Here is a 17,099-nt window from a genome sequence, read left to right as displayed (position 1 = left end):
TGGGAGTTGGGGGAGAGTAGTAAGAGAGATGTGCTTGGGAATTGTGAAGTGGATGTGTGTGTGTGCAACTGTAGACCAGGGCTGGCTCTGCCACTGGGCAGTGAGGAAGCTCTTCTCAGGCAGCTAATTCTGGGTGCCCTGAAAGGGGAACAAATTGTTACCTTTTCTGTTATGTACTGAAGTTCTCACCCTGGGCCAGCAGGGGGATACTGTAGATAGTTTTCACTCAGGTCCACATATGCAAATAAGGGATTGAAAGTGACATTCAGTGATTGGATAGTTACAGAAAATGGTTACTGTTGCGTTCTAGTGGAGCTCTATATAAGCAGGCTGGCTGAACCCTTCAGTTCAGTTCTGTTCTGGCCTGTGAATAAACAAGAGCTGTTTGAAGAATTGCTGTGTCATCTGATATGTTCCCCCACAACTTAACATTTTCATTTTTCAAAAACAATCTTTTTATCCCCAGGGAGAAATGCTAGTTGGAGCTTCTTCCTCAGAAACCAAAATACCTTGGTGTGCCTTGGGTAGTATTGTATCTGAACTGCCGGCCTACTGTGGGGCACCAGCAATCATCATGTATTACCCAGATGAACATACAAAACTGGGCCTGACCTAATAATGTTTGGAACTACTGTAGTTCGGAGCAGACAGTTGTTTTATGGATCCAGAGTTGCTGTAAACTCTGTGGAGAGAAGCCAAAGAAGAAAGCCAGTATGAGGACTAGAATGAGATCAGCGCCCAAAACGGACAGGGCTTAGAATAAGAACCAATAAATAAATTTTGTGGAAACTTCTGTTTCTCTAAGTTTGCCACAGTGTTTTGCTGCCATCTAGTAGCAGATTTGTAAAAGTGCAGTTCATAAAATAACTTGTTATTTTGATTGCTGCCGGCTGAGCAGAATTATTTACGGTTGACTCTTTTATGCGCACTTACGAAATGCACATACAGGCTGAAGTAATACAGTCCTTAGAACTTCTGACAGCCTGTCCATCAGTAACAGTTGTTGTTTGCCCCCAAGCCTTTTCTTTTATCCTTAAGGAGTGAGCAGGGCTTCGTGGCAAGCTGGAAATCCAATTTCCTGGGCCCAGCCAGCAAAACAGAACAGGAAGATGGGAGGTGCTGGTTTGGTGTAATGCTTAGAGTGGTGGACTAAGAATTCACACTCACAGGGTACACTTAGGCCAGCCACATCTCATAGCTTCACCACCAGTGGAGAGTTGCCACAAGGATAAAATGGAGGACCAAGAACCTTCTACATTGTATTGAGCTCCTTTGAATAAATTTATTTAATAACCATATAATAAGAAACAGGAGCTTTGGGTAAGTAGAGCTGAGGAAAGTGAGATGGGAATGACTTGGCATGGTTGGTGCCACATCTACACGGTTAAGCTTTCCAGATGGTAGTTTTGCTATGGTAAGGAAGAAAACAATGGTACAAATAACTTTACTTTTCCACATTATGTTTATAAAACAATATTTTTATTAGTTAGGGTACAGCATTATTTTAAAAAACACCATAGCATGAATGCAGATCAAAACATTACAGAAGAATGAATCTCCCAGCCTTATATTGCTGTAATAGAGAGAGAAAGAATAAAGCAAAATGGCGAGCTGTAGCTGTCAGCTGAATTTCTGAAGCTATTTTATGGCTGTCTACACGTCTTCTCTAGTGCTGTAAACATGCAGCTTCCGACACATGAAGCAAAGTGGGATTCTAGAAGATCCTGTACGTTAGACTAGTACAAAGCTCAAGAGGCCTGTCAAGTAACGTGCGCCTAGTCATAGGACAGTCACCACCACAGTCACATCATGGATGGCAGATAAAGACATTAGGGCGATGGACAAGCAGGGTGCAAGTGGTACAAAACATCAGCAGATAAGGGGGCTACTCTGATGTGCTGCCACCGAGCAATCTTCTCAGAAGGGGTAGAGGAGGGGGCCTGTACATCTGGGCCCCTGGCTTGGGAATCAATGGTAAAGACACAGCAAACCATTTGGCTGGCACACGAGAAATACTAGCCTAGTCCCAGCCTTTTACTTTAAGTCTTAGAATCTCCCGGAGCATCTTTCTTCTAACCTTGGCCTCTGATGCAATATCAGGGCTGTGAATGACATCGCCTTCACTAGTGGGTTGGGTTTTTTTTTGAAGCCCAATAGTTAACGTAAAGCAATTTCACTTTATTCTAGATACTGTTGAACTCTGTACCCTAGCATGCTCTGCAGGAGGAAAACCCAGACTCCTTTCTCCTAGCAATCAGGACTTTCAAGTCACAAGGCCAAACGTCATACCAATGACATCCATGCTCATATGACATTCAGACACCATGGTGTGTTTTTTAAAAGCTTTTTAATTTTATTTTAAGGAAAGCGTTGTCCCCAGAATCCAACTGCAAATTCTAAAGACTTTTTATGCATAAGGCTTAAAGCAGGGCATGCATCAGTCAGGCTTGTGAATGTAAAGTCTATGATGCCTATTTGTGTCATATGTGCATCTTTTCTGCATTATCAAACATAGCTATAAATGGCAGGAGAGGCTGGAACACAAGCGAAGTTTCAACTTTGATAGCAGTCTAAAACAATGTGACTTATTGCTTAGTAAACATACCTGGCACACGCGCTGCACATCTAATTTACAAGGCCTATATAAGCCACAAAGATAGGATAAGAAGCCTTGAAATCATGTGTTAGATCTGAGTTCTAAAATAGAATAATTCAAAACATTTGTGTAAAAATGGTCTCATCAGATAGCAGTAACTGGATGTTCATGGCTCCTGGCATTGGCAGTATTGGTAAGAGGGGTTTTTCCAGTAAATGAGACATGACTCTGAAATTAATTCTAACGCAACTCAGTTCTGTAGCCATAGAGTGGGGTTTAGTCATCAGCATTTAATATTTATAAAAGGGTCCACACTGAACAAAGAGCTGTACGTCAAAACAAATGCATAACAAGTCCCAGCCAGGAGTTCACGATCTAATAATAGCTAGTGATGCTTAGAAGCAGAGACTGGCTTGTTTAGACAAGGACTGACTTCTTTTCAAAGGCAATGGAATGTCACCCAAAGCCAGTACTACTGACACACACAGGCTGCAATATTATACAAACTTACCTAGTCATAAACCTTGCTTCTGAGTACACATGAATGGAACTGTAGTGCCATTTTCTTTAGCCTCCACCAATCTCTGAAAAAAGAACATTCTCAGGGCCATCCTATACATGTCTACTCAGAAGTAAGTCCCCAATGCCATTTACTTCAAGGAGTGCTGCTACCTCAGTGTATGTTCATATAGGGAGCAAATAATGTCCCCTTTAGAAGTTTCTAGAACTTAATCCTAAAGCCTATCTGCAGAGTATATGCCCAATTAAAGACAGCAGAGTGGCTTGCAGTGTTTCAGGCAGCGGCAGCAAAGCCTTTCTATCAAACTAAGGGCCCAAAATAGCTACACCACAAGAAAAGAGCACCTGGAGAATCCCTCAAATTCTCCAGCCTTTCATCTGAAATAAGATGCAAGCACATCCACACAAAGGCAAGATGCAGGCAAGGAAAGAAATGGAACACCTGCTGCAAATTACAAAGAAGATACATGTGAACTGCTTGGAACACTCAAGAAAGCGCAACGCGTATTCAGAGAATTATCAAATTGCTTAGGCCAGTAGTCAATTTATGTTGAAAACTCCATCACAAATATAAAAACAAAATGCTGTTTCTGTGCTTCCTATTAGTCACAAACTGTGCACTGGAGCAGCTTCTTCAACCTTGTGCTCCTAGGTGTTGTTGAGACTGCAGCTCCTACCATTCAGGACCATTGACTAAGGTGGCTGGGGGTTATGGAAGCTGTAGTCCCACAACATCTGGATATCCAAGGTTGGAGCTGGAACATGTGCTGGGAAGCATTTTTGCATCATTCCTTTCAAAGGGGCACCCAGCAGTGGGCACGGGGATCCCTACTTTCTGCTAAAAGGTAGCTGGATGGAACAAAAACAGTTTAGATATGGAAGCTCGGTTTGTGTCAGAACTTGCTCCAGAAGGGGATGAGGTTGGGCATCTCTTTGGGCCTGTAAATTGACAAAGGGTCCACTGTCCAAACAGTGCCACTGATCTCACTTTCCACATTGTTTTTGTGCCTCATCTCTTCCAGGTAAAGGAATTCTGTAGATACCCTCCTTGAGGGTCCCTGAAATCTATGAGCCGACATCAGTTCATATAAACACCCAGCGTAATGAATAGGACTGTTTTTGACCACAAGAATCTGTGAAAGCTACTGTGATATGATTCCAAACATCCCAGTACAGAACTCAACACTTTTTCTGGAATTTTTAGAGCATTTCTGGTCCTCATTCCAGTATAAAATATGTACTTTTAGACTCCTGTATGATATTTTGCCTGTTGTGTGTCTGTGCCTTGACAGAACCAAAAATATTGGTGTTTTGAGAAGCCTGAAAATTGTCATAGAAACAGGAAAAATTAATCAGATTGTTTGAAGGTTAAAGGTCTTGCACATAGATCTGTCATATTTAATTTGAAATCTAATTGCTACATGGAGCGAGGATACCATACTTGCCCATAAGGACTATTTTTAGGTGGGTTTGTAGATTTGGCTAACTGTAGGCAGGTGTGTTTTTTAAAGGACACTATTATTATGGAGATAACATCATGGAATGAAGAAACACCAATTCCCAAGACTGTAGGAAGGGTTAAAGGGAACGCATCTGATCAAGCATCAATAGGATCAGGGAAGCAATCATCCACCGTTTCCAGGGCTTCAGTGTCAACCATGACTTCTCGAAATGCTGTTTCAACATCTTCCTCTGTTTTAGTCTCCAGTGCCAGCTTAGGTTGAACTGTAGGATCTGGGTCTGTCTTGTGCTCTGGTTTAAAACTCTCACAGGTCTCAGGACCTTTAAAGGAAGCACAAGTTAGCATTTGCTATAAAAATGAATTAACATAGTCTCAGATCTCAATCTTTACTATAATCTTCAAGAAAGTCTTCATCTCAGCTTTCCTTTTGCCGTTTTCTTTTTTAATTTTTGATTTATAGATTTATATCCCATCATTTAAACAGAAACCTCCTCACAAGGCAGTACATGACGTGTATCAACTAAATCAACATCATCATCATCATCAAATAAGAATGTAAGAAGAGTTCGCTGGATCAGACCAAAGGCCCATCTTGTCTAGCATCCTGTTCTCACAGTGGCCAACCAGATTCCTGAGGAAAACCTACAAGCAAGACCCAAGCACAAAAGTACTTGTCCCACATCATTTAAAACGTAAACAATAACACTAAAGCAATACAACCAAGTGAATGGTTGACAAATATATTGAAACAGCCATCAGTCCCAGTAAAACCTTATAACTACAACACAATCACAATAAAACATCTCACAAAACTTCGTCCAATTGAAATCATTATGGAAGAGCCCCAGTGTACAAGCGATTATTGTGGAGGAACTCTGTATGATTCCATTTGGCCATGTGGGGGCTGCTCTACATGTTACTCTACTGTTTTGTGGAATGGCCACCACACAAAAATTGTTGCATGTGGCTTTTAGAGGGTCACCGTTTCTGCATCCCTGAACTACGCAAATACATTTAGTCCCATACAGCTTTGCTCTTTAACAACAACAACAACAACAACGACATAACTGTACCTACTAGGATTGGGGGTGCTGGCAACAAGGGCATCTGTGGTTTCACAGGGGTCTCCATTAGGAGGACTCTTTGGTTCTTCACTGGAAATGGCAGACAGGGTTATCCCCTCATCCTTTTCATCTTCTGTTGGAAAGCATAATGAGAGACTGAAAGGGGGCAAATCAATTAATCAATTAATATGGGTGAGGTGGAGTTTTGGCTTTGTGGGTATTCCTTCACCAATGCTAATTGCTGTCTACTAAACTGCACCCGGCCTCTCCATAAAAAACCCAAAGCACCCCAAAAAAAATTCCCTGTACAATTGCCATGCTTCACAGAGCAAAATAGCAGGTGCCCTATTTTACATCAGAAGTGGCTAACCTGTGGCCCTCTACTGGATGACATCTCATCCAAGAGAACATTGGCCAGGTAGACTGAGGCTTTGGGGAGCTGAAGTTCAGCAACATCTGGAGGGTCACAGGATCCTCACTTTCACCTGTGCATTTATTTAGGATTGAGGAATTGTTCACATGTAACTAAACTGTTGATTATTTTTATGAGGATGGGCCAGTAAAGGGCACTAAGAGAATAAGAATTATAGGCAAAGAGGAGAAGAGAACTACAAAAATGCATACAGTGAATAGTGGGTATAAGCAGTTTAATTCCAACTTGTATGTACTCTAGGTAAAGAAGGGCAAGGTCTCCAGATGGTCTCCTGGTGCCTGGATTTTTTCCCATGTGGATTCTCCTAAACTTCAAGAACAAATTGTGGAACTGGTGCCTCTTGTTCTGGTGATGCCAGAACTGAGTTCTTGCCAGAGGCCTAATCATGCAAGGATACCTACAAAATGTGACACCTTGATGTCAACATCACCAGCATCAGGATTTTTGGTGCCTATAGGCAAAACTTATCATGGTGAAGCCTCTGTATCCCTTCTGTTCCCATGGCATATTAGGAGACCATTTCTAGTTGCAACAACCTACGTTAAGAGGAGTGTAAGGAGTTAGGGTGAAGGATTTTGAAGAAATATCAGGTAGGCATGATAAGAAATTTGGAAGATAGATCCCATGGTGCAGGGTCCCTTCTAACAGTTCTATGATGTTATGTGCCGAAGGAGCTGCATACCTACAAGATAGGTTAGGATCATATATAATAATAATAATAATAATAATAATAATAATAATAATAATAATAATAATAATAATAATAATAATAATTTATTATTTGTACCCCGCCCATCTGGCTGGGTTTCCCCAGCCACTCTGGGCGGCTTCCATAGAAACCAAAGATACAGTAAAATATCACAGATTAAAAACTTCCCTGAACAGGGGTGCCTTAAGATGTCTTCTGAATGTCAGGTAGTTATTTATCGCTTTGACATCTGATGGGAGGGCGTTCCACAGGGCGGGCACCACTACCGAGAAGGCCCTCTGCCTGGTTCCCTGTAGCTTTGCTTCTTGCAATGAGGGAACCGCCAGAAGGCCCTCGGTGCTGGACCTCGGCGTCCGGGCAGAACGATGGGGGTGGAGACGCTCCTTCAGGTATACTGGGCCGAGGCCGTTTAGGGCTTTAAAGGTCAACACCAGCACTTTGAATTGTGCTCGGAAACGTACTGGGAGCCAATGTAGGTCTTTCAAGACCGGTGTTATGTGATCTCGGCGGCCGCCCCCAGTCACCAGTCTAGCTGCCGCATTCTGGATTAGTTGTAGTTTCCGAGTCACCTTCAAAGGTAGCCTCATGTAGAGCGCATTGCAGTAGTCCAAGCGGGAGATAACCAGAGCATGCACCACTCTGGCGAGACAGTCCGCAGGCAGGTAGGGTCTCAGCCTGCGTACCAGGTGGAGTTGGTAGACAGCTGCCCTGGATACAGAATTGACCTGCGCCTCCATGGACAGCTGTGAGTCCAAAATGACTCCCAGGCTGCGCACCTGGTCCTTCAGGTGCAATATGAATAAAATCAGCTAAATGATCCTTGGTCCCTAAAACAAGAATGATGTAACCTTATGAGAAATATACCTTTGCAGAAATGCAGTCAAGTGTATAACCTGAGAGGCAGGCTGGGATATGGGCAAAGGAAACATGGAAAGTAAATATGAGCTTTATTCTGGCTGGTTGCAAAATCTGCCTAACTTCAGAATTGTCACTTTTGTCACAGAGTGTAAACAACTGCAGTTATAGGAGGAGCTTAGATTCATCAACAACAGGCATCCCCAAACTCAGCTCTCCAGCTGTTTTGGGACTACAATTCCCATCATCCCTGACCACTGGTCCTGTTAGCTAGGGATGATGGGAGTTGTAGTCCCAAAACTTAGACATGCTAGCCACATGACCCGGAAGCTGTACACCGGCTCCCTCGGCCAGTAAAGCGAGATGAGCGCCGCAATCCTAGAGTCGGCCACGACTGGACCTAATGGTCAGGGGGTCCCTTTACCTTTTTTTTAAATCTACAATAACCTATTTTTTTAAAGAATGTAACTGTGGTTACAGGCCCATGCATTGCTTACATGGGGAATAAATGCCACTGGACTTCTACGTAAACATGCAATAGGATTGTGCTGCAAAATACAATGCAAAAAAGAAGAGGGGAAACTGTTACTCACCCGCAGGCACTGGAGTGAAATGATGCTTGCTCTTCATGCAGCAGCATGTGATCAGTGAGGCAATAATGGCCAGAAGGAGAGCACCCCCTCCACACGCCACCATAATATACAGGAAGTGCGGGTGCTGCAACAGATCTCCTGATTGAAAGAAACAACATTGTTCTTAAGCAGTAAAGAAACAGGAGCAACCTAAAGACAGGACTCAGGGTCACCACAATGTCAAAGGTGTCTTTGCCTATAATATGCAAGGTGTGTGGGTTTTTTTAATGCAAATAATGTTCGTGGGGAGAAGACGACTGTTAGTTATCAGAATCCTACCAGGCATGTAAGGATGCTTCTAGACTGCTACTATTTGGGGGTGGCAAATTCAGGTTGCAGTCACACCCATATCATACTTTTAAAGCACATCTAAAGCATCTGACTTCCCCACAAAGAAGCCTGTGAATAGTAGTTTGTTAAGGGTGCTTTAAATCACTGGTCTTCGGCTGATGGGTTGGGACCCACTAGGTAATAAGCTACCCTTTGATCCTTCACATCTCATTTTACTTGAAATAAAATTTACTTACAAAAGAACATGGTTCACTCTGCCTCCCACTTCACTTAGATCAAACTTAAAAAACCCCACTTAAGGCTGGAAACATTCCATTGAAACATAATACAGTAATCCACTTTATAGCCTAGTATGCTTTGCTTCCATTTTATATTTTAGTTCCTAGGAATTGAAGTGGCTTTCAGTCACTAATATTTACATTTATTATTATTAAAAAATATTGTTATCCCCACCACCACTGCTTTTGGAAGCCAAGAGGTTCCTGGGTTCATTCTGAATTATGGAGTGCCAACAGGATTTTCCAGACCTGGTCCACTCAGTGTGGGTTGCCTGCTGTACCCCACCTATCTAGTTGCAACAAGGCCAGCCCTTCCATTAGGCAACACAATTTGAGTATCAAAAAAGGGCAACAACTTATTAGTTATTTAATTTGTTGTCATTGTATTTTTACAAAGGAGAGGTTTTCTGTCTCAGGTAACAGGATAAGTTGGATGGCCTTAGGGATTATGTACCTTGACTTGGTAGGAATTCATGGCACCATTTCCTGGTCAGCTGCAGACAGCAAAATGTGTTGTGCTGACCCAAATAGGTAGGAATTGTCCTCCTTTGTTATGTAAAAAACATACCCATAAATTCAAGAAAAAGGAGGGTCCAGAACAAAAGACCCAGCACTCAACCCCCCTCACCCATGGAGCATAGGGGATATCACCATCAGATGTATAGAAACTTATTCAGACAGACATGCAGTGCCCATTTTAAACCTTCATCACATGCGGAGGCCCCTGTTTGCTGATTCTTGCGGCTGCTGCTACATCTCTCTAGGTCTGTAAAGGTTGGAGAGTGCAGAAATAGTTCCCTGTGACTGAGGGGATTGAACTGCACAGTTACTGCACCATAAATATCAAAGCCACGCACGACTGCTTGCAGTTAGCAGTCTGTGAGCAACCCATTGACTGCAATCCATTCAAAACATTCAGGGGGCAATAGGTATCCAATAAATTGCATTCTCTGTTTGCTTGTTTTTATTTCAACTGCCTGGTCCAGGACATAGACATTAAAAAGCAAAATACATTGCCAAAATGATGAATGATTTACCCTAACCATGAATGTCAGGTAAAGGAGATTTTATTGTGAGCTACTAATATTTCTGGTTATTTTGCAATGAATATCTAGGCAAGAATCACAAGATGGGGCCAAAACGGAAGCTGAGCCTTGGAGCATTCAGCTAATTATGCTGAGGACTGCTGTGTCAGTTGTGGTGCTGGTAAGAGAAAGATTATTACATCAGTTTCAGATGTCTCTCAGTGACTTTTTAATGCTGACAGACCTATGCTGTCTAAAATGTTCCTTCAGCAGCCAGTCGTTTTAATGATTGCTTTGCTTTGCTTTTATTTTTATTTTACTTTTATTTTGTCATACACTGCTCTGATGTTTGTGAGATGGAAATGTGTGTGTGTGTGTGTGTGTGTGTGTGTGTGTGTGTGTGTGTTTCTGGGAAACATGTTAAAATATGTTGTAAGATGTATTCAGACATGTTTTTCCCACTTTAACATTATTATTAAGTTCTCCAATATACAGAGGAACAAGAAATAAATAAAAAAAGTTGCCCCCCTCCCCAAAAAAAAAATCATCACAGCCTGGAAGAAAAAAATGAGAATGCTGTATGGAACAAAGTAAATAACAAACCATCATTTTTCAGAGGGCCTTTCACCAAAAGTCTTTAAAATAAGCATGAAAAAGGAAAGAAATACCATCCCTCGTGTGTCTGTTAATTTTCTATTAAGGTCCAGAAATTAAATTTAATATCTAAAAGCTTTACAAAATCCCAATATCTGCATATGCGGGTGGGACCAAATGTCCATGTTCTTTCAGATTCGTGTAAAATATAAAGTCATTCCACATGGCAAAGTAATGGTCACTAGTGATTTGGCCTCCCATTAGCCCCTGTCAACATGGCCAAAGGTCAGGGATGATGGAAGGAGCTGTCCAACAATGTCTGGAGAGCACCCAGTAAGTAGGCAGGGGGCTGCTTCATGAATGAAGGAAAATGATTTTGTGTTGGTGAGTCAGAGAGACAGATCTGCTGATATATAAATTCAAATAACACGTTGAACACCCATAAGAAGAAGGTAAAATATAACTTACGATCGTTACCACCATTACATGACAGCTCAATGGAGGAGCTGCTGCAAGCGTTTCTTCTATGGCAAGCGAGCTTTCCCTGTACCCCTTTCCCCAAAATAATGCTCTTGCCACCATCTTTCACACAAGCATCAACATCATGTATTATTCTCCCATTCCGAGTCCAGTAAACTCCATCATTGAATTGACCATCTGCTTCACAGGACAAATTTGCTCTTCCATCAGGTAGACAATTGATATAAACAGCTGGAGGCTTCTCTAGGCAGTGGAAAGAGAACAACAAAACAGAGAGAAAAATGTTACCAAGACAGGACAGTGGGAACCATCATCTGAACCTTTCCTCTTTTTTTTCATTTAATCCCCTATTACCTCCTTCAACTATATATAACATTCAATGGATCCTAATGGATTTTTCCTGCTGTTTGCTTCCGGAGAAATTGAAAGCTCCTCATGGTCCTTGTAAACAGACCTGCTCCTCTACTAAAATTTACCATCTTCTAAATTGGGATTCCAGGAATCTTCGAAAGCAAATCACATGGATTGCAGGTTCCTATTCACTTTGTTTTTAGGGGTACCAGCCCAAGGGCATGTAATTAAGGTGCAATTCTGTATTGAAAATACAGCACAGGGGACGAGCACACTTATGTTACTTCAATCCGTTGCCATGCCCATGTCAATCAAACTGCCTTGCCAAACCATCAACTTCATTATGTGTTCACCATCAACTTCATCATGTCAGGAGCCACTAATGGTTGTGTGAAGTTGGTTCATGTTAGCTCCAGTCCAAAGAACGTGAGTCCTCTTGTGACTTGTTGAAGTCAAGCATACTGGAAAAAGATGGGGTGGGTTTTTTTGTTGTTGTTTTCCAGGTCAGAACAAATATATGGAAAATCTGGGTCACAATATAGAAGCTTGGCAAAGGAATATTTCTGGGGAAAACATTCCCATACAAAATGTGATTCTCGCAGTTCAAGTATGCATTTGAAGTAATGAAGGAATTGGTGTTTCCTTCTCCCTCTTTGGCAAGTTGTATCTTTGCTACTTAAATCCCACTTATGTGTGTACCATTGCCTTTGCTACAGCAGTTGCAGTTCTGCCTGTTTGCCTTTGGGTGGCACTTAAGAGTAATGCACTTAAACACTTGAATCATAAATGCATACCTTTCTTATGGCACTTTCTTCTGTTTTAACAAACTGATCCGAGCGCGTGCAGAGCAGTTGTGTGCTTTTATTACACTAACCAGAATAAATTAGCTCCCTCCTTTAACCTGTTGTATACCAACCCACATCTTTGAACGAAACCTACACTCCCATTGATCAAACCCTGTTTAAAAGGGATGTGGTAATTGTGATATTTTCCCTATGCAGTGCTTTAAGGTTACGAAATTAGAAGGCATCCGACAGCTTTAATATTTTTATTCTTGAAATATACTACGTTGCCTATAGCCTCAAATTTAAATTACGGGTGGAAACATTTTCACAGATCATTTTAGGTATCCCAACTGACAAATCAATTGCCCGACAGCCCAGCCCTACTGAGTTCAGGGAAGGGGGTGGTCTTAGTCCCAGGTAAGGATGTCTAAGATTGCAGCATGAATGTTGGAAAGAGCCTTTGCATCACTGTATCTCCTTGTCCATAAAGGGTTTACTTGTTTTCTGCTCGTTGTGCAGCTGTTAAAAGCCAAGGATCCTCTGTCCATACAATATGGAGAACATACCCTCCAACATTCCTCAGATGAAAATAGGGACATTTCTCATTTGCCCTCCTCGACCTCCCATTTTTGGACCCCCTGGCAGAGATTTCCTATCAGAAGAAGGGCAAAAGGGAGCCCATGGAGGGGCAATGGGATGCTCCCTCACTGGTGTTGGGACAAGCACCATTTCCTCTTCCTCAAGCTTGTTGGCAGCAGCACTGACAGGGGAAATATGGACATTCTGGGATCAAATCAGAAGTCGGGATGGCTTTCTGAACTCCAGGACTATCCCTGGACACTTGGAGGGTATGTGAAAACCTCAAAGTACAGTGGTACCTCTAGTTATGAACTTAATTCGTTCCGAAGGTCCATTCTTAACCTGAAACTGTTCTTAACTAGAGGCGGGCTTTTGCTAATGGGGCCTCTTGCTGCTGCTGTGCTGCCAGCACACGATTTCCTTTCTCAACCTGGGGCAAAGTTCTCAACTCAAGGTAACTCTTCCAGATAAGTGGAGTTTGTAACCTGAAGCGTTTGTAACCTGAGGCGTTTGTAACTCGAGGTACCACTGTACTTGGGTACTCTGAGACAGACTGAGGGCAAAGCACATAGCCTGTATGTGTGGCCTGCTTCTTCTTCTTCTTCTTCTTCTTCTTATTATTATTATTATATTCACATAGTGGAATGAATTATCTGAAACACTTGCGACAAGCACAAATTAAAAATTGGCATACCACAAAGCAGTTCACTTAAGGGAGATTTGCAATGCTGTGTCAAATCAGCAGGCCTGCTTGCTACATGCAGCGTCTGTCAGGTGGTGGTAGTTATGAATGACAGCTGAGTGTGAGAGGTGATGTCCACTGGCCTCTAGAATAGTCTCCAACTGCCCCGAAAATGCCACGACTGTCACGAAAGCCCTTAAGCCATCACAGCTTCTCACTTTTTCATGTCGAGTCCCGAATTCCCCTCTTTATTGAGCTACACTAACTGGAAATGGCTTCACGTTGGCGGAAGCAAGAGGAAGAGAGAGTTGCCAACTGAGTCACTTTCTCCTCCTCCTCCTCTGCTGCCATGTCCTTTGCCTCTGGGAGTCGGAGAAAATGGGGTGGAGTAAGAGGGAAGAGCGTTGTGCCAGGTCCAGGGGAGGGAGCCAGGTAGGTCAGCTGGCTAGCTAGCTGGTGGAGGAGCAGTAGCAGGAAGAGGAAGGAGAGAGGCAATGGAGACGACAACAGCAATGTCACTGCCATCCCTGCCCTAGGAGGTTGTGACTCTCAGCCTGGCAGGCCCCCAGTCACCCAGCCAGCCAGAATAAAAACAAGGAGAAAGTGTCAAGCCTGAAGAGAAGGTGGAGGCTGAAGGAGACCCTGGGCAGGAGCAGGCCCTGGGGGGCGGGTGTGCAGTTGGCGGTGTACAGGCAGCCCTGTGCAAGGCTGGAGCTTAAGGGAGGGGACAAGGAGATTATTGGGGTGAGGTGGGTCCTGGAGCTAGGTGGGTTTCAAGTGAGGTTGTCTGCCTCATGGAAAACTTTATTAAGAAATCTTAACCTGCACAAAACAAAAAAGTCCTCTCCCTCGCCAGCAGTGATATTGAAGTACAGTGGTACCTCAGGTTACATACACTTCAGGTTGCATACACTTCATGTTACAGACTCCGCTAACCCAGAAATATAACCTCAGGTTAAGAACTTTGCTTCAGGATGAGAACAGAAATCCTGCTCTGGCAGCGTGTCAGCAGCGGGAGGCCCCATTAGCTAAAGTGGTGCTTCAGGTTAAGAACAGTTTCAGGTTAAGAACAGACCTCCAGAACAAATTAAGTATTTAACCCGAGGTACAACTGTATAATAGAATGCCTCATTTTATCTGAGGCTTGTTGGAGGGTACGCTTTTAGTCATTAGGCTGTGACTCTCCAAGTACTGCTGGACGACAGCTGCCATCATACATGTTTTTGGCCCTCCAACATAAGCTGGAGGTCCACAGGTTCCCCATCTGTGTTTTAGGCTAAATATCACTGAGTTTAAGCTTAAATTAAAGTGCACTTATTTGTGGATCACAAATTAAGGCTGCATGCTTCCTTGGAAATAATTCCCATTGAACACCTATTTTCTGAGTGAGTATGCTTAGGATCACGCAGTGCGTTTGAAGCAGAACCAGCAATTAATCAACCTCTTTGATTTTGCCATTGTCAATTCCAAAATGAGGATGCTGACAACAAGGAATGGATAGATTTATGTCAATTTCAGTTTCTCTCAGCTACTCGTTTTTCCCATCATAAATTTAGTTCTCTATATTTCCACATCAGTTTGCCAACGCTTTTCAAAAAGTCCTCATGAAAATCTATTGGCTTGTTGATACAAATTTCTCTTTTGGGTAAGGAATTTCTGCAAGCAATTTCCCCTGAACACAAAGTAGTTTTGTATATTGATTTCACTAAGATATGAATATATTCTAGTATATGCACTTTTGTGCATATACTGCCTGGCTGGAGAACTGCTAAGCTGCAAATGAAAAGAAGTGCAGATTTTGAAGGATGTCTGTGTTTTGATTCATGCATTGTTTCAGAAAGTGCGGATTCGGTATAAAACGCAAACAGGTATTAGATGCAAATGAAATCAGTTCCCATGAAAACTGATTCCAATTTATCCCCCATCCCTACTTACCACACACTTTGAGCAAGAAAACTTCGCTGTCATTTCCAAAAGCAAATGTATATTTCCCCTCATCGTTTTCTGATAAATTCGTCATCTCTACAATCCCGTTCCTCAGGCACAGCCTTTTGTCACAATCATTGCAACAGTCCATCGTAAAATTCTCCGGCTTAGAACAGTTCGTTTCTTTCATTACTAGGATGCCACTTCGATTTTTAATTTCCAAAGGAAAAGAAACATCGCCACCAGCGTCACCAAAAAGCTGTTTGAGGTCCATACAAGTCACACCTGCAACAGTAATAAAAGATTGAAGTAGATTATTTTTTTTTAAAAAAAGCAGTTTATAAACACTATTAAATAAATAAATACATATTAAAAACCACAGTAAGTCTAATCAAAGAGGTAAGACTGTGGTCACAGAAAAAGATGAGCAACCTCTCAGTCGAAGAAAACATATGAGAACAGTATTCTTCGTTTTTCCTCCTTTTTAGCTCATAGCTTCATTTTATCTGAGTGAAAAGTCAGGGTGTGGGATGGAATCAACTCAATATTGGTTACTAAGACTGAAAGCCTTAATTCATGAAATAGTGCAGTTTATAATTTTTTATGAGTGCTGATCCTTTCAAAGGATACTTGATGAGCCATTGCTGTAAATAAATGACCTAAATGTAGCTTTTAATTCAGGTAACATTTAATATATTTTTACAAGAAAGTATGTGGTTTGTCGGTTGAATAAGTGTTGTTTTTCATGTAGCTTAAACTGTCACCCATAGTGTGTATGTATTTGAATTCATTACTCATTGGCCTCAAAAAACGTTAAATGACTTCATATGGTCCACAGATTTATACTGATTACACCATAGAATGTTTAGAAATGGAAATAATCACCACCTACTTAGTAGTTTAAGGAAAAAAAGAATCTAAGCAGTGTTTGCAAAACTGGATGAATTCAGGCTAGTTACTTTCCCTCACTACAATTCACTGTCTCCAAAATCAAGCACAGATATTGAAAAGGACTTGGAGTATTGTTTTCAAAAGGATTTTAAACTGGAAACCTATGTACATCAGACTTGATTTTGAGATGTTTTCATCAAGTATTCTAAATTATTTGTTCAAGGTCATGCCGAGAGACAAGAAAAGAATCCCGGAATCATTGTGTTGACCACCACCCCGCGCGAAAAGCCCCGCAACCTCTTATTTCTCTTGCATTTACAAATGCAGTACATCAGGCGACATGGTTGCAATTAGTTTATGAGAAAATCTGTCTTACTTTGGAGTGACTGTCCATTTTCATGCTTTGGCGGTTATGACACCAGTATTTCCCTGAGTCCCGTCGACTAGGAGAGGGGTGGCGGGGGTGAAATCTGAACGAAGAGGATCATTTCTGCTCACCTAGGCAAAGCAATGCCAATTTGATAAAAGAAAATTCCCACTTACCATCAGAAATGGTCAGAATCACCAGCACGCATGGCAAGGGAAAAGAAAGGCGGAAATCCATTTTAAGCACCTTCTTGCATCGTGTGCTGAGAAGAGGATCTGGCTTTGCTGTTAAACCAACGCACTAGTCAGGAAATGATGTCAGAAGCAGGAATTTAAAAAAAGAAAAGAAGAAGAGCATATACTGGAGGGATGCAAGACTAATGTACAGTCAAAACAAAGCAGAAGGGTGTTTGGTTGACTGACCTCATGCTTTAGCCACATCACCTTGATGATCTATTTCTATGGCCCTGTATGCAGGAACTGGGGTGTGTAAGAATAAGATTCAGAAGGGGTGGTGAAATAGTGCTCTAAGCAAGTCCATCAGAGCCAACAGGACAGAGCTAGCAAGAATCCCAAGCAAA

The 17,099-nt window shown here is 42.1% G+C and overlaps 1 protein-coding gene across 1 annotated transcript; it reads right to left on the bottom strand.

Annotated features, from left to right (window-relative positions):
• Positions 1 to 1,457: 1,457 nt before the first annotated feature.
• On the bottom strand, positions 1,458 to 16,817 carry LOC114595956 (uncharacterized). The gene is made up of 6 exons (XM_028726867.2): positions 16,696 to 16,817; positions 15,271 to 15,546; positions 10,927 to 11,181; positions 8,232 to 8,369; positions 5,655 to 5,774; positions 1,458 to 4,897 (listed from the first exon to the last, which is right to left on the bottom strand). Exons 1-6 carry the CDS (start codon positions 16,754 to 16,756, stop codon positions 4,713 to 4,715), a joined length of 1,035 nt encoding a protein of 344 aa, XP_028582700.2. The 5' UTR covers positions 16,757 to 16,817; the 3' UTR covers positions 1,458 to 4,712.
• Positions 16,818 to 17,099: the final 282 nt, after the last annotated feature.

Source organism: Podarcis muralis, chromosome 4, assembly GCF_964188315.1.
Source record: "Podarcis muralis chromosome 4, rPodMur119.hap1.1, whole genome shotgun sequence".
NCBI lineage: Eukaryota > Metazoa > Chordata > Lepidosauria > Squamata > Lacertidae > Podarcis > Podarcis muralis.
This window is presented reverse-complemented; position numbering and strand designations above follow the sequence as displayed.